The sequence below is a fragment of the Nematolebias whitei genome, chromosome 14 (assembly GCF_014905685.2).
Source record: "Nematolebias whitei isolate Nwh7 chromosome 14, NemWhi1, whole genome shotgun sequence".
Taxonomy (NCBI): Eukaryota; Metazoa; Chordata; class Actinopteri; order Cyprinodontiformes; family Rivulidae; genus Nematolebias; species Nematolebias whitei.
In genome coordinates this window covers 12,528,498-12,555,581 of record NC_056511.1, presented here as the reverse complement: position 1 = coordinate 12,555,581, position 27,084 = coordinate 12,528,498, and the positions used below count along the sequence as shown (strand labels likewise).

The window sequence follows — 27,084 nt, the reverse complement described above, 5'->3', positions numbered from 1 at the left end:
AAAATCTTGGTATTGGTTATCGGCAAAATAAGTTTTTACATATCAGCATATGGGATATCAGCCAAAAATCTAATATCGTGCATCCAAGTTTTTGATACTGTTAATTTTCTCAAAACTGTAATTTTTGGAAGTTGAAATTAAACATTTTGTTAATTAAGTGTCTTAAATGAAAAATACTCCATGTTTAAAAGTATAAAAATTGTGTTAACACTATTAAAGAACAGGTCTTAAGTATTTGTGTAACACAAATATTTCCATTACATTAAAGAGACAAATTGAATAAAATTATTTAAGAAGCATGAGGGTTATGAGGGGGTCCCAAAATCTTTTTCTCCCCTGTAAAGGGTCCCTGAACCCAAAAAGTTTGAGAACCCCTGGATTATAGTAATTGTTATCTACCATTATAGGTTAAAAGTATGACAATGAAACTGATAGTCTGATTAAATGAAACAAGAGCTCTGTTTTCAAGACAGAAGACCTCAATTCTTCTGAGTTTATAGAATTGACCTATAGGCTTGAACACAAATGTCTCACTTTATCAAAGCAGTAGCTAAATATAGTTGTAAAGATTATAATGCTATGCTAGGTAAGCATTAACAGTAATAGTAGATCTGTAGCATTTTGTATTATGCTGTAGTTCTGTCTGTGGCAGGAACAGACAAAAGCTGCTTTCTTGGTTTGTGTATCGTTTCAAGTTGGACACGCAGAAGTTCTAAATGCACCCACAGAAAACTGGATTTAAAAATAAATGTGACTTTTATCCTCAGAAGTTCATTTGGCACAAAAAAGCCACCAAGTGTGGCAAAAAGCAAGCCATGAAGGATAATGATCGAATTTATTTATTTTTTTGGTAAACAAAAACAGAAAGGCATTTTGGACTAATCTTAGTGAGCAGATGAATAGTTGAAGCTTCAGATAGGAAAACAAAGTAGATAATTAAGTTCAGCACTGCATCACATTTTGCACATACTTCATAACTTGTAGCATTTATGCACAGAAACACACAGATAAACCTGTGAGTGGAAACATTTTTCCTCACTAATGTAGATTTACAACTGTACAGATTTTCTTTTTTTATTATTGTCTGTGACTAAATCCGTTTTGTTATATATGCATTATGTTGGATAGAAACAATCAAACTTATGAAGTGCTTCTAGATGAGAAGGCTTTTTTTTTCAGTCGAGTATGTTCTTCACATGTGATCTAAAACTCTTCATCACATTTCTGCAAGGCAAAGTGACACCCTTTTGTTATGTTATGACTTTATACTTTTCAAATCAGCTTAAAAAAACTCTTGCCTCTGAAGCTTGCAGAGGGATGCCTTATCCCATCAATATGACACAAAGCTTATATCTGTTTGTGGGCGTTGTGAAAACCTAAATGTCTTTCATTCACTCATTTAAAATGTGATTTCTACTAAGGTCTCATCACTATTGTAGTGACTGGCAAAATAAGCCAAGACTTTTAATCCTGTGATCTCTAGTGATTAAACTGGCATCATATTTGTTTCCCTGTGTTCATTAATGTTGGCATTGTTTTCCTCTTGAAGACTGGCACAATGTTTTAAGTTACCTTTGTGTTGCTGTTGTCATCGTGACCAGTTTAGTTTTACAGATTCAAAGGTAGCACCCTGTGCAGGTTGTAAGCCAAAGTTGGCATGGTTAAATGGTTGAACGGAAATGTGGTATACCTGGTGTAAATAATAATTGTGAGGGGTTGTAATAAATTGCTGACAACGAGCTTCATATTGCATTTAAAGTACAACATTAAAAACTACTAATAGTTGTTTCTGGGATCTTTAATTAGCTTATTTGAAAACATTAACTGACAAATAGTATTTAGGCCAGGCAACACCATTGCAATATGTTGGTTCAAAACCCATGTAAGACACAGTTTAGCCTAAAAACAGATTTTCTATGTCTGTGAATCACCCCATGTTTTGTTGTCATGGTGTGTTGACTGTAATCACCTGTGATGAAAGTGAAATTATTAAAAGGTGTGCCTTAAATAATAAATTTATTTATTTGAAACATTTGATTTGTGTTTTATTCCAACAATACTTTCAAAAATATGGTACAATTTGTGTGTGTGTGTGTGTGTGCTTGTATGTCCAGCAGCCTCAATGCATTGCTGCCCCCTAGTGGTAAGTGACATATCATGAGTAAAGATGGCGCCTTCACATGAATTACCACAGAACTCAACTGAAATAAATAAGCTAAATATTTTAACAGAATTTATGACACTTAATGCAAAAAATAATAAATGGACTGCCTCGTTAATAAATCATCTGGCCATCACTGTATACTTTTCCCATCATGTTTGTCTTGCCCTCAAATGGCCACTCCCTCAGGCCATCCAGTGGTTACATTCCCTATATTTCCTCCACGGCAGACATAGCTGAGGGAGCATTTTCCCACATTAATGGCTTAACTGGGGGATGGACTACTTGATAAATGCTTCCACGTTCTGTCAAGGAGCACCACAGATAAGCCAAACCTCAGCTTAAAAGAGAAGCATATTAGAACAATGTTTACAGGAATCTGAAAGGCACAGTCCACATTTGCTTAACTTTTTTTGCAATGAAATCTATGACAATATAAGAATTAATTTGCAATTTCATAATATATTGATTCCACTAGAAGACATTGATTTGAATAGATACAGTATCTCCTTGGTGAAGAATCATGTTTGTTATTTCAACCAGGTGAACCTTTGCAGAAAATTAAGATTTACAAATACATTTGTGTGGAAAGATCCACGGTGTGAAGAGCTCTTATACAGGACACAGCACAGAGAGTGGTCACGTAGGATGATGTAAGCGAGGTTACTTTTTAGTCAAACCCAACGAAAGCTTGAGCATGGACTGAAGGGCTGCTGGCAACGAACTGCTAGTGCACTAACTGGAAACCTAATTCAGGTGTAAAACAAAAAGAAAAAGAATACCAAGTCCAAAAGAGGCAGATGCTTCAAAATAAAACAGGAAGCAAGTCAATAATGACAAAATCATAAAACTTGAATCAGTATATAAAAAAAAATATGAACGTAATAAACATTTTATAAGATCAAAAGAAAAGAACATCATGTCAACATCATGTAGATCACGTGTCAAACTCAAGGCCCGGTGGCCAAAAGTGGCCCTCGTTGACATCTTATCTAGCCTGCAAGATAATATTTTAAATGTAAACTACTTTTATCACTTTATTTTTTTTTATCAGTAATCTTTGCTTATGATGTCAAAAGTGCAACAGAGAGCATCAAATGAGACCAGTCAAACTCTTGTTGAGGAACCTGCAACCAAGAAAAGACACTGGGTATCTAACGTGAGTTAATGTAGATTTTGAAACCAGCCCTTAGTTTGAAAAAGGTTTTAATTTTGACCCCCTTTTGTAAGTGGGTTTGACACCCCTGATGTAGAAAGTTTTAATTATTGTCCAAGTTGACTATGAAGTTATGCTATAAACCCAAAGTATTAGTGCTTCAAACATATTAAAATGAATGGGAATCCTTATTTAAACTTTAAAGGGATATTAATATATATGGAAGATGTAATATTACATATATATAATATATATATATATATATATATACCTGTATGCATTTTTTTTTTCTTTCGGATGCTCCCTTTGTCAGGGGTCACCACAGCGAACTAAGTCGCATCTTCCTGACACAACCACAGACCACTGAGCTACCACAGCCCTTTGTGTGGAGCAGAGAGCTGCTGTCTAGTGCACCCGGGGGAGCAGATAGTGGGGTTAAGGGCCTTGCTCAAGGGCCCCATGGGGCAAATGAGGGTGGAGACAGGTGTAGGTGCTTCACCAATCCCACCCCCATTTTGATGTTGTCAGTCCGGGGAATTGAAACAACCTTCCAATCCCAGGCTTACCTTCTCCAACCTCTGCGCCACCATGCCCCCAGTATATATTTTAATATTGAGTATGTATGTATATATATACTGTATATATATTTTTTTTTTTCATTTACCTGTACAGGTAGTCTCATTGAGCCACAAGAACTCATTTTCAAGAGAGACCTGATTAGGGAGCAGATGGGGGGTTAAGGGCCTTGCTCATGGGCCCAGAGTGGGGCGAATGAGGATGGGGGCAAGTTTGGGTGCTTCACCTACCCCACCCACAATTTTGATGTTGTTGGGCCCGGGGCATGAACCAGCGATCTTCAGATCACAGGCCCACCTCTCTAACCTCTGCGCCACCACTCCCCCTAGATGTATAGTTTTATATGACTACATATATATATATATAACTATATATAACTATATATATATATATATATAATTATATTATTATTTAAGTATAATATATAGATTAAAGTGATAAATGAATGCAATTGTTCATGTGTCTTATTCAGCTTATTAGTGTCAAATGAGGAATTGACATCAAAGAAGAGACATCAGTTGCAACTTGTTTATTCAGGAAACAAATGATACTACCACTTCTTCAGTCTTGATCTGTCTTCTCAGGGTTTCAATTTAACAGTAACAAAAGGAGACAAAAACAGTAACAAAGGTTCTCAAACTAACATAAATACAACAAAATATCACTGCCTCAGTCTGCCAAATCAAAAGAACTTGTCTACAAACCCTCCCCAACAACAGGGCAAAAACAAAAGTATAAAGTAAAAAATTCCCAGTACTGCACTGCAATCCTCTCCCTTAGCAGAAAACAGCAGAGATGTAAAAACAAGCTGCAATGCCGTCCCTGATTAGGCTGATGATGACTGCACTGGTTGTACTGGCATGCCAAGAGAATGGTGGCTTTGAGTTTATCCTAAAATGGGAGCCCAGACAGCTGAGAATGAAATAAACTAGTAAAGCAGGAGGTAAAGCACCACCATCTGAAAGCAAGTCTTATTCTTTAATTAGGTTGTTGCATCTGCAAGGCTTTTCATTACAAGTTGCTACAAAGACATTACAAGTCGTTAATTCCTGCTTCTCGTGGTTTGCTCGCCTGTTTGTTTGTGGCGATATAATTGCAGAATTACAGGAGCAGTCATTGTACTAGAAGCAAACAAAAACAACAGTTTCTTGCATTTTTTTTTTACAGGGCTACAGATCAGAAAAAATAAAACTGATAGAAACAATTTGGAGACAGAATAGTAAAATCACTTTCAAGATTTCCTCCTTTTATTTTTTCTGCCTTTTTTTTGTCTTACGCAAATCTTTCTTTTATGCCATTAATCAAAACATTACATCATGAGGACGTTTTTCATTTAACACTTCTGAGGAGGAAGCGGATCATGGAACAGGTCGCCCATATTAATGTGGCCCATGCAGGTCCATGTCCAGCAGCTTTCCTGCTTTCAGAGGCAACACGTATTCGGCTTGTTCTAATACATCCAAACAGGCTGTAACATCATTCACAAAGTTACATTACATCTATCATATATACAACACCACCTAGTGCTAATCAATGGTACTGCATGATGAGGCATGGCTAATGTGGGGTCTAGTGTTACTGTGGATTTGGCTGATTATGGAGAAAGCAGGCTACTGATAAAAAGGGTTGTTAATGAACGCCAAGCAAGGTAAATGAAGAATAGCATCGTTCTGAGAAAATCAGTATCCATTTTCCTTTGGAAACACTTTATTTTATTATTAGTTGAATGTAATGGTGCCTAGTATAACTCAGGATTGTTTTTTTTTTAACCAAAAAACAAGAACATGTTTCTCTGTAGGTGTTATGGCTTCTGCACTGAGAAAAAGTGAGGCTAATTGATCATAAGTGATGTGCTTTGGTGGCAATTTTGAACCTTTTCAATGCCCTCCAGGAAAAAGGATACAGTTCTCATCAGAGCATAGTAGTGTAGAGACAGGTAAGGCATGAGGATTCAGTGTTTTGCTTTTTTTATTTTTATTTTTTTAAATTTTAATAATTGGGGTCCTCTTCATCTTCTCCCCTCCCTCCCCCTTTTCCCTCCCACCCTCAATCTTGCAGTCTGGATGTTGTTTGTGGGAGCATCCCCTTGTATTCTTTGTCGTTTAGCTGAGAGACGTGATGTTCGAGCGACCACCGGGGGGCACTACAATACGACGACCGGCAGGCCTGATGGGGACGTCATCTGGAGTTGGGGGTCCTAAAGAGAGCAAAAAGGGACAATGTTAGAACAACAACAAAAAAAGCACTGAAAGAGAAAATGAAATGCAGAAAAATAAAAAAGAGACAATATGTTTGATTGATGTTGAAAGAAACGAAATGACAAATGAGTCAAATGTTTGTCTCAGATTTATTTTCTGTCAAAGTTGTTGCAGAAGGAAGTGGTTGCCTTACTAACAAATAAATTTCTTATAAAGCTAACAGAGATCATTTTAAGAGATAATACATGTAAGGCCTATACGGTTCAACACTCCAAGAGAATTACAGTCATTTGCCAGGAGCAGAAAACAACTACGATACCAGGCTAATCAAGTACAAATATGGCTTTCATCAGTTGCAAAACCCTGATTCTGTGTTAAATGTCTTGTCAGTTCTAACTGAAGAGAAAAATATTTTTATATGATTAAGGAATTTTATGCACGCAGATACTCCTTTGTATAAATATTGGGAAATCATAAAATTCTATACCGTTATGCATGTTGGGCTTTTCAATAACATTTCAGAACAGGGTCTTGTAATTAATCATTTAGCAAAGGCTGAAGCAATCATCTGTAAGAATACTGTCAGTATCCAATAACTTTTAAACATATTTGATAAAGTTTTTATTAATGCCAATCATCCAAGTTACAAATGTAATGACTGCTGACTATTTCCCCACACTAAGTCAACTGTTTCTTGAGTGTTCCGTTTACAGATCATGTAGGTTTTGACAAATATAGTAATTTAGAATGTAGCTATGCTGTGATCATTTTTATTCACCGGGCCCAGTGAAACTTACATTACCACCATGTTGCTGTTAATAGTCAAATAAGGCGGAAGAATACAGCATTTAACAGTGTCAAAAACCAGGTAAGACTCCACTTCTTGCACGTGACTGCTCAGGGCCACCTGCATCATGAATGACCCCACTCACCCAGCACACACACTTTTTGCTCCGCTCCCCTCAGGAAGGAGGTTAAGGAGCATTAAGTGTAGAACCACTAGACTGAGGAACAGCTTCTACCCTGAGGTTGTTAGACTCATGAATATTTAACCAGGAAAAATCACTGTGAAAAATCACATCATGTTGCTGCTGATCTATTTCATCTGCTCACACAGACTCATGTTCGTGCTGCTGTTCAGCGTATTGTTTTTATGTTATTAGTGCTTAGCGTATTTTTAGTTAATGTTTTTCTTAGTTCATATCTTAAATCTTATTATTGTTTATCTTTTACATTTTATTGTTGGATGTAACTGGGACCCTGTGTACAAAATTTCGTTCCACCACATGTACCACATGTGGTGCGAATGACAAAGAAAATCTGACTCTGACTCTGTCTGACTGCTCGTGATAGGCACTAGCTCCTCCGTGATCCAGAGCTAGTGTACAATTTGTATTACTTTGCTAGAACTTTTCTTCATTGATAACATCATCTATGATGTATAGTAGTGGCTGTTGCTACATTATCAAAAGATGAATTCCCTTAGAGAATAGTTTCCAAAGAATCAGCCAGGATGTCTGCTCAAACAAATGATCAGTGAGAACATACATGGAAAGTAGATGATGTCAGTCTGTGATTCACTGTGTCTAATCCAACAGTGCTCCCTTCTTTTTCCAGACAAGTAAATCAACTCTGCAGGTGGTATTCCTATATAAACTAAAATAGAAGGGAGTCAGGGTCATTCAGTGAGTAGGAGCACAAATATAACTGCTATCCTGGGAAACCAGGAGCGGCCTCACTCTGCTTCAAAGGTTCAAGTTTGGAAATTATTTCCAAAAAAGGTCTTTTTTTTTTTTCTTCAATATGACATCATAAATAAGCAACTTTTAAAGACGAGTGACTCTATACTGCCAAAACCCAAATATTTGTTGCTCTCAAAGTGACTAATCAGCCATGGATATTAGAAAACTTATAACTTCTAACGTTAGTTTTCTGAATCTAAGGTAATTATTTGCTGACCCAACAAATGGGTACAGTCAGGATATCATTCTGCAAATCTTCATAATGGAACCGATGTCTAACAAATCTAATATTATCTCTCACATTAGCTAGGCCCTGTTATCAGACCGTGTCCAAAAGCTTGAATGAAAAGCGGTGTATGTTTCAGGCCTTGAGTGAATCCAGCATGATTTCAAACGAGTGCACAAGTCAGGAAAACATTACTTTATGGTGGATTAATCCAAGGAAGAGGCTTTAATTGGAGGTCAAAGTGTCCTAAACATACATCAAAAGTGTTTTGTAAAAGTTGTAAATCTGCATAGGCGAAGGGGGGAGTTTAGAGATGACGCTTTGAAGATGATATTTTATTTTACCAGTATAAAGATATCAAACAGAAGCTTTTAAATAGAAAAGAAATACATTTTCTATTTACACTTCATGTCCAATGAGTGTTTAAACAGGTTGGAGACACTCATCCATTCTTTATGGGTTAGCCTAATATTCTTGGCTAGTACTTTTTATATGAGTCAAGTATCTCTATTTAGAAGTACAAAATAAATACTTCAAAATATTTAGAAGTATTTGCCTTTCTTTTAATTCACTACCTGCATTTATATGCAGGTACTAAATTAAATGAAAAGCAACATAGAATTTCCTGAGTAGAGTCATTAGTAGGCCTGTCGCGATAAACAATAAATCAATTAATCGCATGATAAATGAAAATTATCAACCTCATTTTCATTTATCGGCTTTATCATTTTCGTGTCTCTCTCTTTCTTCTGAAGACACTGGATGACAAAAGGCTCAACTCTGGTGCTCTTCACTGACCTCTCCTTTTCTCTTTAAAATTTGTTTTAACCATCCAAACTTGCGTTTTTGGATCATTAAAAGCAGCTAAGCTGAGAAGCTAAGCAACAAGCTAAGCTAACAGGCCAACCTCGGGGGAAAAAACCTCCGTCTTGTCGAAGCTCCAAAATTCACGGTTGAAACCCGTGCCTTCATGTAAAAAGTTGTTTTTCTCTACAAAAAGAAGCGGAGAACTTGTTCATTATGTTTTTATTAAAAGCTTTGTGTGAAAAATGCTATGCTAAAGAGCTCAAACTAAACCGAGCATCCACCATTTTGAGAACCGAAAAGAGACAGCCCATGTCATGTCAAGGGGCCTCCCTCCCATTTTTCTTAAAGAGACACGCTGCTGCTCCCGCACTATCCATCCTGGGTTCAAACAATCTTATACTGCCATCCAGTGGTCGATAAAAAGTACTACACGCAAAACAAATCAACGTTTCTTCTTAAATTTGACAATTACTAATTATTGTCAAATTTCAAACATTATTATCATTTATCGCAATAATTTCTGAGACAATCGCCCAGCAAAATTTGTTATCGTGACAGGCCTAGTCATTAGCGGTTAATAAAAATTCTCAACTGAATGCTGAGATTGGTTCTACACATCTTTTACCATCTGCCACAGATAAATTACCCAATATTAAAAAAAAGCTTTAATATTTTGGTGGAACACAAACAAAATGATGACCCAAAAATTGGAGCTGGGGTAGTCAGTTATCTGATGCCAGCAGGTACCACAGCACAGGATTCACATCATTCTCAAATTAATCCAACTGCAGTCACTTGCTGATGGAGATACAAACATGCTGACCACTTTTAAAAGGAAATAAATAATTCATTAAGGGGTAAATAGTCACGCTGAATGACTTGAACCAAGCAGAAAAACTCTCACTGCGCTATCAAAAGTCAGTTTTGACTTATAAATCATTTTATTTTGTTTGAATAATTGACGTGTATCATTTGTCTTACTATCATATTGAGAGGATCTGTGTGTGTTTTGTGATCCTTGTGTCACCTGTCCTGCCCACCTCAGTGTTTCTCCCTCGTGTGATCAGCTGCCTCTGCCACCTGTTGTCCTTCCCCAGGTGTTTGTGTTTATCCCCTCGTTAGTGTGTCTATCTATTCTGCGTTTCTTTATTGTTCCCCTGGCCATGGATTGTCCTGGATGGCGTCGTGGTCTGTCCTCCCTCCGTGTTTCCCAGGAAATGTAAGTTTTGCAGCCACATCATTGTTAGTTTTTATTTAAATAAGTAATTTGTTTATACTTTAAGCTTTAAGCTCTGTTTGCACCTTGGGTCCAACTAAACCGACAGCCAAGATGCATATAAGAATCAATCGTAGAAAACAAGGAGTGAGATTTTGGAACATCTCAGTAGCACACAGCCTTTTTTTGATATCAACACAGACAATGCCAATCAATGAAGACTGTAATTCAAAAAGAAAAGACGGGGTGATACAGAGATGGTTGTTCTATTAAGAAGTTGGGCTCACCGGGTGCTACGGGGTTACCTGCTAAACTAAATCCAGACTGGTGCAGATTTCTGAGAGGCTGCTTGGTGGGAGAAGTGCGTGCCGAGGCAGAGGGGGTACCCCCACGGGACATGGAGAATTCAGACACCGGACCGTCGTACATTCCTCTGGGCACTGCCCTCAGAACCGCCAACTGCAGAACAAACAGGAAGAACAGAGACGGAGGCACCGAGTTAGACTCAAACTGTTGCATTTTATAAAAACAACAACTTTGGAAATGCACAAACTCATAGTCATACACGTTTTAAACCCTTCCAGATGCCTAAAGAGAAGAAGCGTAAAATAAAGTGTCTGCATCGACGTGACGCTTCATGCTGCTCGTCGACAAGCCTTAATCTTTCCGTCTGTTAGCGCTGTGACTCAGCCGAGTCTTGGAAGAACAGTCAGGAGTTAAAACGAGACATCTGTGAATGAAGGAAGCAAACAGTAACCGCTACCAAGATACACAGAGCACGGTTAGTTCAGCTCCTTCTCATCAGCAGCCAGATAGAAATTAGGAAACACGTGAGAATGAATGGTTTGGAAATGGGAAAGCTAAAGGGTCATTAAAACAATGGAAAACAGTTCTTATATTCTGACATTTGGTGTTTATAAGAACTCGACATGTACATTTTGATGGTGTTAGTGCTTTCTGGAGCTTTCTGGATTTTGTCCTTACACATTTAATCTATTTTTTTGTGTTTGACACTTTTGAATCAAAGCTATTAGTTACATTCTAGTACAAAAACAAATGTGCTTTGTAGTACGTTCTGGTTATTTGCCAAAAATGGCAGCAGAAGTGAACAGTTCACGTCTGCACATTAAATATGAAGCAGTCGTTGTAACTTCCTGGAGCCTTGCAGTTATTGACCGGCTGCCAAGCCAGCTATTGTCCAGGAAAGTCCCTTTTTAAATATGTCACATCCTCGTTGGCTTTCCCGTGATAAACACATCAGTTCAATATAGATTTTGGAATAAAATTTGTTTGAAGATGAACAAATGTTTTATATTTTAATTGTATTTTAATGCTATACCCATGTCTGAAATCTCTCTCCAAAAAGGACTTAAAAACCACAATCAAAATATCAGCAATTATTTTATTGTACAAGTTCAATGTGGCTAAACTGTCAACTATATTTTACTTGCACTCCACTTGTGTGTGTCCAGTCCAAAAAATATATATTTTCTTTCCACAGTGTAGCATCAAATTAAGTTTTGAATCATGGATATGATTCTGATTTCAGTGCATAAATACCAAGAGGATGTCTGTGCACCAACTACTCTTTCTTCTTTCCCACGAATGTTCATTTATGAAATGCATTAGTTATAAGGTCACCAAAATATTATTTTGGTAATGCATATCCAGCATGAGCATTTTGTGAATAGCAGTTGTGAATTTCTTTATTATTATTATTATTATTTTTTTTTTAATGTGCAACAGCTATTAGCAATTAAGAAAAAGCATGAGCAATTTACATTGTGTTGGCTTTGCTGTGTAACACTCACCTTGCACTAAAACTGACAATATTTATTCAAATGTATTTATATTTATTTATTTTTTTTCCCTGTTAGATCGTAAAAGGTTTGTATTGACTAACCAATCCTTAGAAACAATTATTTATTTAAATATTTTAGCACAAATATATTTTTTTCGTACGGAAAAGTTGTTATGAAGATTAACTTTAATACACTGACTTGTATACATTGGTGCTCATTCAAACACAGTGTGATAAAGAACTTAAAGCTAATCTGTGACTTTTTATAATGATGAAATTATCAGGAAAAAAGACCTAAATATTGTAGTAGCTATAATCTATCAGACAAACTGTTACTACGGTATTATGTATTTGTTTTTACATCAGTATTGTTCCAGTGTTTTACCAGCAGACCATAAAAACTTAAAATCCAGCACTGTTAAGATGTTATTTTGGTTGCAGCAAGCAAACTTGCATAAAATATTTGGCGATCATTTTACACAAAATCCCTTCATGATGCAACCTGGGCTCAAACCTGCAGCCTCATGATTATGAGACGATGGCACTGACCACTGATCTACTGTAGCTTCTCCTTCTAAGTGATGGCTGCAAAACAAAAGCACATAAACACTTCTTTTTTTTTTTTTTTTACCTGCTTCCTGGCTTTAATGCGCTTGTATGCAAAGTCAGGGAAGGGAGGGCAGGGAATGAAGCGTCCCACTCCAGAGGTGATATGAAGGTTTCCGTCTTCCAGAACGATCTTCCCCTGACATATCACCACCAGGGGGGCACCACGCAGCTCCATGCCCTCAAACACATTGTATTCAGCAGCCTAAAACACACACAAGAAAAGATAAATATGTTAATCGTAATTATTGATCATTTCAGGGTATTTTCCATGTGGTTTTGAATCGTTCTAGAAAATCCTCCCATGTCGTCCTCATTCATCACCTTGTTTTGTCTGTTTGGCCTAAAGAAACAGCTGCCATCATCCAGCTGGCACCTTGGAAGATCTTCACGGTGTTTCCCTTTCTCACTTGGCTCGACATCTAGTCCTTCCTAATTCCCTTCGCATCGCTCTTTCTGGGTTATATGCTTGTTTTTAATGGTACTAAACAATCTTCCTTCTTACTTTTTCATATTGATTTATCTGTTCCTTGACATGTTTTTTTTTTTATTTTTTAAATCAAGCATTTTCCACCATCCTCCAGTTTTTCTATCCTCAGCATGTTTGGGATCTCTGACAGGCCCCGCCCCTTGTTCCATTGTTACTTATTTCCTCTGCACACGGCCCCGTCTTCTGCTGCCGTCCAAATTCAGGCCAGAACAGGACATAACTAAGACTTACAGCATGCCAAACATGATGTCACGACCGAGCCGTGTGTGTGTTTCGGTGTGCGTTGGAGTTGCTCCCTGTTCTTGTCTGCGTTTCTTTTTTCTTTCTGCATTCATGAGCTGTTATGTTGACAACAAGTTGTGTCCAAGCAGCAAAGCCCGAGGAAGGTATTTAGCTAACACAGCTCGGGTCATTCAGGTTTGGTCTTCTGGGTATTGAGGATTTTTAACACTGGGAGTTGCTGTGCTCTTGTGCAGTACTTTTTTCTTTTATGTATATTTTTCTGGCAAGATAGCGAGCAGGAAATAAAAGGGTGACATAATTATGTAAGAACCTATGAACGTACAGTTACAGAAAGTTTATTATTAGTCCAGTTTTCACAGCAACAAAACAACCCGACAACTAAAAATCTAAAAGGTCCACTTCTCAACTTAAACTCTACATGAAACAATATGTTTCTTCTAAATGTAGTTTTCCCCTCATTTGTGTTTTTTTTTCAGGAGAAGCAGGATTTGTCCCAGGCTGCCAAAGCCTTAATTTCCTGCACAGCTGAGCTGCCAGTATGCTATCCTCTGTCTGTGCAGCAACACAAACCTTATTGCCTAACACATACCAGGTGGACTGACAGCAGGCATGTGTGAAGGAAGATGTGCGTGCAAGATGCTAGAGGTCCAGAAACATTAGCAGCTAGAACAAAAACACATCTGTGATGGGATAAGTATTGCATGCCTTTAATGTAGTTGTGATGTTACATTTGGATACACAATGGCATCTAAAACTACCTCAGTTTAAGAAGATTATTATTTTAGGAAACAATAAATCATAGATAGATAGATAGATAGATAGATACCTACCAATTTTATGTGGTACGGTACTCAAATCTGTCAATGTTTTAATTTCACTTAATGCACCTTATAGTCCGAAAAACATGGTAAAGTAGACACCACCTTGTGACTCTGATTACACTATGTAGTGAGATATGTTCTGCTTTTGAGAAGATCCCCACCCCATCCAAAACTAACCAAAATCGTTTATATAGTTGTAAAAAATATATTTTTTTTTTTGTCGATGTGCATTCAAATGTTATAATTAACAATGACAAATCGCTGCAATAAATGGTTTGCTTTGAATCCACTTTTTCCATTCTTTGATTATACAGCACACACAAATACAGCTGATTTGCTCTGGTTTAACCACAAAAAGTATTTTGGAAAATCTATTTGAATAAGTCAACCTTTATAAAAAAAAAAAAATAAAAAAAAAAGCTTTACCCTGGCTGAGCGGTTTTGGATTGCTTTGGGTCATGTGATGAGAGCAGCGTGAGTGGAATTAGTCGCGAATGTCCACTGAGAGTTCATTTCCGTTGAGAGGAACTAAGAGCTTTCTGGAAGCGGTTCAAAAATGTGCTCCCTCACTGTAAGTCTTGCACAGACAGATGTAGAATTCAAAGTATCTATCACAGTCGTTGATCACTGAACTCACCTCTCCAAAAACAATCATCTATATCCTCATATATTTTCTATTTGAGTCGTTATTTCACAGATATTCAGTTATAACTGACATAAGTTCACTAATTTAAATGTGGAGCATTCAAAAGAAGCACATTTACTTCTTAAAAGAGGCAACAAAGATGGAGAGGGAAAGGAAAAACTAGAGAAATTGAATTTCCTGGAAAAAATGCAGTGTGAATGCTTATTGCTGAAGAACTTGCTGAAAAAAACAGCTGAAATTAGCTCAAACCTGCTGACGTAGCTGAAATGGAAGAACAAGCCTAAGTTAGCATTAGCAAGCAGAATGAACAAATATTTGCTGAATTGGGTTTAAATGAGCAGTAATGAGCACAAAAATTAGGACATTAGTTAAAATAGCTGAAATAATCAAAAAACAGCTGAAAAGTAGCTGAAAAGGCAAAGAAGCTTAAACTACCAGAAGGAATTGGAAAGAGTTGAAATGAGCTAATAAAATGTGGAATTAGCTGAAAAAGTAAAATTTAGCACAAAACGGCTAAAAAGTAGCTGAAATAGCAGATAAAGCTAAAAGGAGCATAACAAGCTGAAATTAGCAGAAAGTTAATTAGGCTGAAATTAGCAGAAATCACCACGAAAAAAATAATCAAAACAACTGAAATTAGCTAAAAATGCAACAAAAAAATTGCTGAAAAGGTAGAACAAGCTTAAATTAGCAGAAGAAAGCTGAAAGAACACATTTTTGCTGAAAGAAGCAGAAATGAATACAAAAAAGTGGAAATTATTTGAAAGAAGCTGAAATTAGCAACAACAACAAAAAACAGCTGAAAAGTAGCTAATAAAAAGCAGAAATTAACAAATTACCAGTATGAAGTGGAGAGATCACTTTTTTTTTAATTAGGCTGAAAAATGTTAAAATGAGTGCCCAAAATGTAGAATTAACTGAAAAGACAAAAATTAGCATAAAGCAGCTAAATAGTAGCTGAAATAACTGAAACTAGCAGAAATAAGCTGAAATTAGTAGAAATAAGTTAATTGTGCTGAAAGAAGTAAACATGAGCAAACAAGTGGAAATTATCTAAAAACTGCTGAAAGTAGCTGGAAAATTGTTTAAATTTGCACAAGGAAGCTGAAAGAATTGAAGCAGAACAAAATGTGAAAGGAGCAATAAAAGGTTGTAAACAGATCTAAAAATTAGCTCAATTAATTTTCTATGAGGAAAAAATGGCATAAAAGGCTAAATATTTCAAACAGCTAAAGTTGCACCAATACCAAAAGTCATAACAGGATTGTCCTGAAAGAGCTGAACATTTATGTTGAAACAGCTTGAAAACTGCAGGATGAGAACTGCACGGAAAAATGTGTAGAAGAAAAATGGATCACAGTGAATGCTTCATAAACATTCACACAATAATATGGGAAGAGAATCCAGGAGGTAGAATAAAGATTAACTGGACTCTGGCACAAATACAAACACGAGCATTGACTTGTAAACACACCGAGTTGTGAGTCTTGGCAGTGATGGTGCAAACAGCATCTGTGTCCCAGATGACCAGGTCGGCATCAGAGCCCACGGCAATCCGGCCTTTCCGAGGGTACAGGTTCAGGATTTTAGCTGCGTTAGTGCTGGTGACGGCCACAAACATGTTCTCGTCCATTTTACCTGTGGTCTGAGTGAGAAAACGAACAAAAAGGATTAAAGTTATTTCTAAACAAAGGGAGAAATAGGAAAAGATGTGCAAAGTGCAAGAACTAGCACACACAAACATGAAGTGGGTTAAAAAGCAAATGGCAAAAAAAAAAAAAAAGGCAAATATGTTAAACTTCAAGCTTTCCTAACACAATTTTTATGTTTTCTCAAAAATCTAAAAATCTAAAATCAGGATATTTTAAAGTTGTAGATTTCCTTGAAGGAAGCCGACTTTTCTGCCAGTTTCAGACTAAAACAGTATTTTTCTGAATAAAGAAAAAAGTTAGTCATTACAGTCAATTCAACAAATGACTCCCACAACAAATACTAGCTCCAAATCTGAAAAACGGACTGAAAATATCTGTTTTTGTTCTTGCTTTTCTGTGGCAGCCATATTTATTCAAGTTGAAGCCAAAAGTGAATCAGATGTAAGGTACAATAAATTATTATTTCCTGAAATCTGCTCAGATCTGTTAGCACTCAGGGCATTTGTTGATCAGTCTCAGCTACGACTTTATCAAATTGTACGTCAATATCTGTAAAATCAACTGACTCATAGTCATTTTTGTGTATTTTATAGTCATTTGACTGAGGCGGTCATCTTGAATCGAGTTGACTCCAAACGGTTATCAATTGTAGGTGCACATCTAATAATTACTTTTTGAAAGTTTCATTAACTTTCATTCAGTGATTCGTACGATTTGTTGCTAACAGACACACACAAACACAGGTGAAAACATTATTATTCACCTTCATGTTTTTGGCTGCAGGCAAAAATAAACACATGGAATGTTTCAGTTCCTCCAATGAGTTGATTTATAAATGACTTGAAATCAGATAGAAAATTGAGGGTGATGTGTGCAAATTAGAATATCGCCAATTTATCTTGGATGAAACTTTCTGTGGGTGCAGAGAAACGGCTTTAAAGGATCCAGCTGTTAGTCCTGTTTGAAGCAATTTAGATGCTTGGTCCTCTGGAAAAGTCACTCCGATTGTAGAGACAACCACAGAAAGTCAAGTACTGATTTACTGACGATGAGAAATTGCAGAAGAAAAGGGAGTGATTACTGCAACATAAAGGACCATATAATTGTAGAGATAATAATAAAAATAAAAAGAAATCTTAAAATGTGACAACAAGAAACTGAGGGAAAGCTGAGGTAAAGAGGAAAAAGTTTGAAACGGATAATTCACACGGAGAACGGACTTTATTGTAAAAACAAAGACCATAAAAAGACAGAGATGTAAATCTGACTGAAGAAAGCGGTCCTGAGGAGAATGAAAATGTCAGAACAAAGATTCCGGATGAAAGATTTATGATGAAGAACAGGGTAAAGAGCGAAAAATGCTCAGTAAAAACAAATGCAATAAACCATTTTATGCCTGTGTTTTCATTTAGGTGCCTAGTTTGGATGTACTTTCTCCAAAATGCATCCCTCCTGCTGCTCTTGGGTCAAAATGACCCACGAGGCCTCACTTTTAAAACTGAGGCTTTGATGGTCATTTTGACTGAAAGGCAGCAAATGGGTTAAAAAAAGAACCCTAACTGTTCCTCACCACAGCTTTATCCCAAATGAGTGTCATCCTCTCCTCCACTCCATTGACACCTTCTGGGATCTGGGTGAAGTCATCTTTGCCAATGGCCTTCTGGGCCACGCTGAAGGTGCAGTGAGCGCTGCCAGTCACACTCAGGTCTCCACTGGGAGGAGGGGAAACATGATGATGAAATTAAATCAGCAAAACAAACTCTTGGTACACAAGGAGACCTATTAAAACACATGAAAGTGTGTTTAAGCAACAAGCAGAATCCAACAATGTTCAGTCAGGTCATCTGGTTGGTTTCTTTTTTTTTTCTTTTTTCTGAGACGTTTCATCTTTCATCCAAAGGACTTCTTCGGTCTGCGGAGCCACAAACAAACTGCAGTACCACAGGCACCACACTCCCATATTGAAAAAAGAAAAACAGTTTGCTGGTGATAAGATGGTTTCTGGGGCACTTCCTCTCCCCTGTCAACTTCTCTGAGTCAGACATGCCAAAATGGTTCAAAACACCAAACCTGTTTTGTTTTGCTGAGACATTTCATCCTTCATCCAAAGGACTTATTCAGTCCGAGGAGCCACAAGCAAACTGGAGTCCCATAAGCACACACTTCCATAGTGGGAAAAAAAAAAAAAAAACATTGCTTGTGATAAGATGGTTTATGGGGGCCACCTCTAGTTATTTCAGCACAGTATCATATTTTTGGAACAGGAGTTACATAATGAAGGTAGAAACAAACTCAAGTACTGGTCCCACCACATTAGTGTCAATACAGCCAGACACGGCAAAGTAAAGCAACCAGACATAGCAACAAGACTTCTGCTCTGCAGCTGATGACATGCTGAGTTCCAAGCTTTGAACTGCATGAGGTTGGCATCGTTATTATCAATACGCAGATTATCTGCTTACCCCGACTGCACTGACATAACAGTCAGATGAAATGCGACGTGACCTTTCAGATGGCGATCGCTTTGAAAACCAATACGTATCTGATTTGGTACCACGTATGAAAAAGGGTCAGATTTGAAAAAGTCAAATGTGTCTCATTCAAAACATCTGATACGAGTCGCATAGAGGCAACAACCATCAGATTTGGGCAGCTTTTGCCTGCAGTGTGAACGTAGCCTAAGGCCTACTTTGCTTCTTTTATATGGACAGCTGTTAACAGCTGTTTGCGTACACTGAAGAAAAAGACACATAACCATGTTTTTTCTCACTGTCTGACATTAACTAAACCTTTCCTGTTCTTTCCTTGTGACGCCATCTATTTTGTAAAGTGCACCAGTTCCTATCGGTGTGGTAAGGCAGCCAACTTGGAATCTAGAGCCACAAGTTTTGTCTTTGAGCAAGACATCTATTCGCAGATGTGCCAAAGGCTGCTTAAACAGCTGTGTGTTGGCTTAAATGAAGAGGGCAAATTGGCTCATTGTATAGGAGCACACATGGATGACTATACACATTACACATCCTATTCCTCATGAAGCAAAGCACCACCACAGCATGATACTACCACCCTCATACTTCACAGCTGTTGAAGTACAAGCTCCCCCTTTTTTCCTCCAAATTTAACGATGGTCCTTATCTCCAAATTGTTCAGTTTTCTTTGTCCTTGTGTGCATTTGCAAATTGTCATCTAGATTTTCACGTTGTATTCGGATAACTGGGACTCTGTGTACACAATTTCATTCCATCACATGTAACACATGGGGTGCGAATGACAAATAAAGAACCTTGAATCATTGTAATGGCTTCCTTTCCACTCAGTGGCCTTTCAGCTCATACTGGGACACAATGTGATTTTAAAAAGTACAGAAAAGAAAACAGGTCAACACCCAAACCAGAGGGAGTCACAGTGGCGCTCACCTTGCCAGCAGTGTGTTCAGATAGTCCGGAGTGGTGGGATCTGGACTAAGAGGAGGTGACGTAACAAAAGAAGCAGCTTTGGCCCAGTTCTTGCTCCAGTAATGTGTCCCATCAGTCCCCAGGCTGGCTGTGATTGGCTCCCCAAACACTACATTTCCTTAAAAAAATACAGTAAACGGGAATATTTTTAAGATGCTTTGGAATCATGATTTAAATTGGATAAATTCTAAACATTGTAAGCACACAAATATTTGGGATTTCATGTGAGTGGATAGTAATAATCATGCATGGTGGATAGTAATGTTGCACATTATATTTTTTACATAGCTGTGGATGAAAACGTCATTATATAAATGATAAATTTGAGTTAGTACCTTATAATAACATACGTTCTTGTACTTATGTATTTAGTGGCCTCTAAAAAAATGCAGAAACAAGAAAATGTGCACCGTCTGTCAAAACCACTAAAGTAAGCAAACACTGTTCTTTTCTACGTTGTCTATTTTCTTATTTTCAACTTCAAAAAAATAAAAGGGTATTTCACAATCCATCATGTTCTGGAAGTCCACATATGTTTTTGATGTTAAGAGAAGAAAACTCAATCACGTACAACTGGATTTAAATTGAACCTGATTACTTGTTTGTAAAGTGGCCTGAGATGACTTTTCTTGTGACTTGGCACTTTATAAATAAACTGAATTGAATTAAACTGAGCCACAAAAAAAAAGACCTAAAACCCAGATGATCCTAACAAAAGAGTCTTTTTTTTTTTTCCCATTATGTCAAGCAGAGCTTGAGTCATTGTACATCTGTGTTATCCCTGCGGTCCAAACTAACGTCGTCGTCTTGTAGAATTTCCACATGCAAACATTTAGTTTGCATTCGTTGCATCACTTTTTAATAGTTATTAAAGAAATGATTAACTACTGTACATGACTGCAAATAGGAATTTCTATTCTAACACAAAAGTAAAACTGGATTTTCAAAAACTGTTCAACTCAAATTAGGAAACAAAAGCTGAAGCAAACGTTCTTTAAAATTAAGACGTGCATATTTAATTTAAATCTTTTCAAAGATATACAATATTTTGGTCATTTATTGAGACTTACAACTTTCAAAAGGTAGAATCATGCTGCAGTTGCACAGTAGGTGCAGTGTGCACGTAGTCACAGCTAAAAGTACTTCTTTATCATCTAATGGGTGCTCAGATGAGCTAGGCATAATAATAATAATAATAATAAGATAATAAGAAAAAAGATGATTAAGAAGAAGAAGATGAAGGTGATGATGATGATGAAGATGATGATGAAGATAATGATGAAAATGATGTAGAAGATAAAAATTATGAAGAGATGATGAAGAAGATGAAGAATGCTTTGATTTTTAACAAAACTTTATTTACACAAAAAGTTAACACAACAGTGTTAAAAAATTTGATCAGGACAAGCTTAAAATATATTTACATGAGGAGCTTGTTGTATTGTAGCTCATCCTGATCAGAAAAGGTGCATAAAACCTTCTTAAATTTCCAGTTTCACAAAATTCTCCAGGTGTCCAGTGTCTCTGTGGAAGCAAAACTCCAACACCAGTCTGGCCTTGACGTTGCACTTCCACAGAGCCGCGGCATCAAGTTGAGGTCCAGCCTGCAGTCTGTCCCAGCGAGACAAGTAAATAGATATTTTTGCTTCGGCCACTAAAAAGTTTTAAAGTTTGGGATTTAAACTTAGTGGCTCTGCTGTCATGTACTCCATTAATAAAAACAGATTTGGTGAAAACTGTCAAAACGGTTAAAGATCCTCATCATTAGATTAAACAGAGCCGTCAGTTGTACACAGCCTGTAAAAACATGAAAAACACTCTCAGATAAACTGCAAAAAGGACACTCGTTTTAAACCTCAGGATTGATGACCGACAAAAAACAGTTTGTTGCAATGGCACCATGAAGGATCCTCCATTGAAGATCACCAGTCCGTTTTTTTTTTTTGTTGGAGGTTTGTAAAGAGTCCTCCACTGCGGCTTCTGACCTCCGAGCTTGTCGTCCCACACACTGTGGCACCCAATGTTGGCCGTTCCCAAAAAAATCTACCATCTCAGACTGTATTTTTTACTAACAGGCCTGGAGGTGGGTCTAAAACTGATAGTTTGTGCCACAGTTGTGATGCAACTAGGTTATTAAACACTAGTACTCTGCCTCTGTAGGACATTTTAGAGTGCAGCCATTTCCATTTTTCTAATTTATTCTTGACCTTCTGTTGCACATTTTCCCAGTATTTCTGTACTACAGCCTTATTCCCTACATAGACACCAAAATATTTAAGACCATCCCTCTTCCACAGGAGGTTTTGAGGGAGAACTGGGAGCCATTCAGGCCACTCACCTATGGCGAGGGCTGTGCTCTTTCCCCAGTTCACCCTTGCAGCAGACGGGGTGGAAAAACTCTGTGACCTTGTTCAGTGTGTCGACATCTTGTTTTTTTTTTTATAAAAACATCAACGTCGTCAGCGTAGGCGGATAAAACTATACGACTATTAAAACCAGGTAAAACAAAACCATGGATACTCGAACGGATCTTCTGAAGGAGAGGTTCCAGGGAAAGCACATAGAGCATTCCCGAGAGTGCACAGCCCTGCCGAACACCCCTACACACCCTAAAAGGAGCACTTCAGCACACCCTCAATGTTACTGTACAACACCTGGATTTTGGCTATGACACTAGTGCTGAAACCGAACCCCTCCATGGTTTCCCAGAGGAAGCTGTGCTCAATGCGGTTGAAAGCCTTTTCTTGGTCAAGTGAGACCAGCGCTGTGTTCAGACCCAGTGAACTGGAGGCTTCCAAAACATCTTGAATCGGGCAGATAGTATCTACCATGGACCTGCTGGGGACGCAATAAGTCTGGTTCCGAAAAAGAAGTAGAAGAAGAATACATTTTATCTGAAGGCATCTTTTGTGGCACTCAAGGACACATTACAATAAAATGAAAATATTAAATGCAGTCAAAATAATGAAGAAAAAAAAACAATATAAGCATCATATGGTACATAACTTCACTTAAATACCAGAAGTGTCACAAGACAGGGTGATCATGCCAGTTTAAAAAAGAGCGTTTAGATAAAAGTCTAGCGAGTAGAGATGTCGTCTAACTTCAAAACGCTTCTCGGTACCTTTTTTCCGTGCCTGTGAGATGATGTCAGCAGCGCTCTTGCTCATGACTCGGGTCACGTAGAGAGGACAGTTGGTTTGGCTGGCAATGGTTACGGCACGAAACACTGCCTCGGCCTCCAGCTGCAGAAAGGCCAACACATTGTTGTGGAACTGTTTTCTCGCATTGTCAAATATAGTTGAAATAACTTAAGCCTGAAGAAATCCTGCTTTTCTGTAGTTGTCTGATTTGAGACATTATTTTTGAAGCACAATGAAAACAAAGCACATGTTTTCAGATTGTGGTTTTGATGCTGGTGAAGTAACTTGGTTAAAATGCACTTTAACGAAGACAACAAACAAATGTTAAAATCAGCTTAAATGAGGTCAAATGAGCATCACATGCTTCCAGATTTGATTAAATAAAATATTGTTAAGGTCAGAAAATTGGAGAGATTTAGTTCACAATGTGAGCTCAGCGTGTCTTTTTGTAAATAAAATTATAAAATTTTGTTTATTTCTACAGTTTCTTGTTTTTAGAATTCAGTCATAAGGAACAAAAAGTGGGTTTTAGTTAAAGCATTCAAAAAAGCTGAGGTCATCTGGACGGTTTATTTTTTTGTTGAGACATTTCGTCCTTCATCCAAAAGACTTCATCAGTCTGAGGCGCCACAACAAACTCAGGCCCACAAGCAGCACACTCCCATATTGGACCAACCAGTTTGCTGGTGATAAGATGGTTTCTGGGGCCCATTCTCTCCCCCGTCAACTCCAATGAGGCAGCCATAGCCAAAGTGGTTCAAAACATCAAAGTTCATGATGAAGGATGAAACATCTCAAGAAACCATCCAGATGACCTGACTGAACTTTGCTGGATTTTTTTTTACCTGGATGAGCATGAACTTTGATGTTTTGAACCACTTTGCCTACGGCTGCCTCAGAGGAGTCGACGGGGGAGAGGGTGGGCCCCAGATACCATCTTATCACCAGCAAACTGGTTGGTCCACTATGTGAGTGTGCTGCTTGTGAGACTGAATTTGTTGTGGCTCCTAGGACTGATGAAGTCCTTTGGATGAAGGACAAAATGTCTAAAAAAAAAAAAACCATCCGGATGACCTGACTGAACTTTGTTGGATTTTTTTTACCTGGATTATTGAGCATGAACTTGAATATTCAACAAAGGGGTTACATATATTTTGTTGTTCTGTACTGTGAAGTTTCGAGTTAACACTTCAGCTGATAAATGTGCTCACATCAGCAAGTTCAGTCGGGGTCAAACAACCGGTGAAGCCAATCCAAACAGAATATCAGACATCAATTAAAAAAAATAAATAAATAAGAGTAATAAACCTGCTCTGCCTCCGTTTAATTACATTAAGTTTAACAAGCTCTCGGCTCCTGAGACTCCCCTGTAGTGTATGACCTGATGGTGCTGGCGTGGCAGCGTCATTTTGTTCTTCCACAGAATGGAAAGTCCCCGTCAAGCTAAAGGCAGAGAAGTTGCTGAGTTTAAAGTATGGTTTTCATTTTGCTGTTTGTTGAAGAAACAGCAGTGGCGACAACTGGTGGAAACGGGCGATATTCACACAAGACCGCCAGTGTGTCTGAAACCACATGTGTCTAACGAGATCAAAATGTGCGTGTGAAGACCAAAGGAAAAGACTGTGCGTCTCAGCTGTGTGCAACAAGCAGTCTGGATAAGAATATCTAATCCAAACAATGAATTAGGATTTAAAGCCTATTTTCCTGCCAACTTTTGTATTAATTTTATTATTACTCTATTAATTTCTATATAATAATAAATGTAGCGTGTGAGATTCATACCTCTTCAGGTCTACTCAGCACATGTCCTTCTGGTCCAGTGATACCAATCTGCAGCATCCGGATCTGCTCCTGTAGCCCAAACACGCACACACAAAAGAAGCTCTCAGATCCCCAGTTTTGCATGCAGGAATATTTTTCATGGTTTTCGGTGCCGTGAACGTTCGAGCAGATGTCAAGTCGTGGTCACGCTCCAGAATAAAAGTCTGTTTCTGTTGCTTTCTATCTGTGTGAAATACACGAGCAGGGGTTTAGTTGTCGAAGTCAGGCCACACACATTTCTACATGGCAGCCATCAAGCCTTTGAGGTGTCTTTTCAAATTGTTGTTTTGCAGTAACTTATGGAGATGAACATTTATAGACATGGACTTTGTTCCATACAACAGTCAGCACCTAAACACTTCATTCCAGCATAATTGCCTTTGGTTACTTTTGAACAAGATGCTGCAACACAGTCTTCCTCAACCATCAAGATTTTCTTATTACGTTTGCATGACTGTACTGCCGCACCGACAATATGAAAAGCCGTGCAATAATAAAAGCACGTCTTATTTTGGCAAACGAGGCAATAGAATAGACGGTGAACCCAGTTTAAATCACACAAAAGCCCCGTTTAGTACTGTACGTGTAATAAAATTTAACAACTAAGCCTAAAAGATGCACAGCTGCATTAAACAGTTTCAATCTCTCTGTAGTAATTAGAAGTTATAGACTGTGGAAGGCTAAAACTGCCACAAATAAAACTTAAATAGAAGTTATTTTAAATGACTTAACTTAAACACTAAAACAAATCCATTAAATATATAAAAGTAATATTAAAAAAGATTTAATTGTGAAATTTACAAGAAATTAATTTTACATTTTTAATTCATACTTATGTTTTTATAGTCAATATTTCTATTTATTTAACATTCAAGTCCTTATCTGGAATATATGTTTTTTATGAAGATTTATTTTCTAATATTTACAAATGCTGAATCACAATTTTGTTTTTTTTCTGATGATCCACATAAATGCTTGTTATGTTTTACCTTGTTGTTATGTCAATAAGATTACAGACAAAACAATACAGTGATGAATAATTGTTTTTTAAGTAGAAAAAAATGTAATTTCTGATTTGGATAACATTTTTCAAAGTTGGGAAAGGAAAGAACGGATCTAGGTAAAGGAACACACTTGAGTGCCTCTGTAGATTTGGAAAATTTAGGAAACCTCAGGCTGCTTGTCCCATTTCCAGTTTTGCTCCAGTGAGAGGTGGGATTATAAACTTCGTGAGACCCATAGTCAGAACGGCTTTACGGGAATAAAAGGCTAAAACCATGCTGGAATATGTGTATGTCATAGCAGAATATCATTGTTCAAAATCAGCTCCAACATACACGCGTTCAATAGCAAATTGCAAATATTTCCAAATTATTAATTTTACCGTGCCTACAAGCTTTATGGTAAATTACTGGACTATAGCAAAGGCTTATTATCTGGGTGCCCCAATACTTCGTTAAAAAGTCTTCAGTTAATCTAAAATGCTGCTGCCAAAGTCTCAACTGGAGTTAGTAGGAGAGATTATATCTCTCCAGTTTTAGCTTCTCCCCATTGTCAAATTCCGTATAGAATTCAAAATCTTACTTCTAACCTACAAAGCCCTCAATAACCTAGCTCCATCTTATATTTGAGATCTTATTGTTCCATATTTTCCAAACAGAGCACTTCGCTCTCAGACTGCAGGCTTACTTGCGGTTCCTAGAGTTTCCCAAAGCAGAACAGGAGTAAGATCTTTCAGTTATCAGGCTCCTCTCTTGTGGAACCAACTTCCAGTTTCTGTCCATGAGGCTGACACATTGTCCAATTTTAAGACTGGGCTTAAGACTTTCCTTTTTGATAAACCCTATAGTTAGGGTTGGCTTATTATGCTGCCATAGGCTTAGACTACTGGAGGACAAATTGACCTCATTTCCTTAAATGAATTGTCAAAATCGAATAGTTTTCATTTTATGTCTATCAACATGTGATTCTCGACCTGCTACTATGTATCTGTTCCTCTTAAACCCAGCTGGTCGAAGCAGATGACCGCTTGTCCTGAGTCTGGTTCTGCTAAAGGTTTCTTCCTCACGAGGGAGTTTTTCCTTTCCACTGTCGCCTTCATGCTTGCTTAAGTTGAGTTATGCGATGGGAGTTAAATTCAAAGCAGTCTGCTCCGAATATATGAATATTTCTATTCATTGCCCTGAGATGTCTTCTTATGTGACTTGGCGCTACATATACAGTGTAAACTGAATTGAATTAAATTTTGATGGTCGTCACTTAATCACAAAACGGCATTTATCACACAGGTCAGAACAAGTGTTTGTCTCAAGGGAAATAAAGCC

At 37.6% G+C, this 27,084-nt stretch overlaps 1 protein-coding gene across 2 annotated transcripts in view; it reads right to left on the bottom strand.

The window, feature by feature from the left end:
• Positions 1-4,407: 4,407 nt before the first annotated feature.
• dpysl3 (dihydropyrimidinase like 3) overlaps positions 4,408-27,084 on the bottom strand; it is a 41,816-nt gene continuing 19,139 nt past the window's right edge. Inside the window, exons 7-14 of one of the 2 annotated variants that reach the window (XM_037687873.1) lie at positions 24,722-24,790; positions 22,921-23,041; positions 19,758-19,914; positions 17,912-18,053; positions 16,164-16,334; positions 12,515-12,694; positions 10,370-10,541; positions 4,408-6,090 (exon numbers count right to left, since the gene is read on the bottom strand). In XM_037687873.1, the coding sequence (XP_037543801.1) occupies positions 5,996-6,090; positions 10,370-10,541; positions 12,515-12,694; positions 16,164-16,334; positions 17,912-18,053; positions 19,758-19,914; positions 22,921-23,041; positions 24,722-24,790 (1,107 nt within the window). In that variant the 3' untranslated portion in view covers positions 4,408-5,995. The remainder of the gene's footprint in view (positions 6,091-10,369; positions 10,542-12,514; positions 12,695-16,163; positions 16,335-17,911; positions 18,054-19,757; positions 19,915-22,920; positions 23,042-24,721; positions 24,791-27,084) is intronic. The other variant, XM_037687874.1, reaches the window with a different exon arrangement.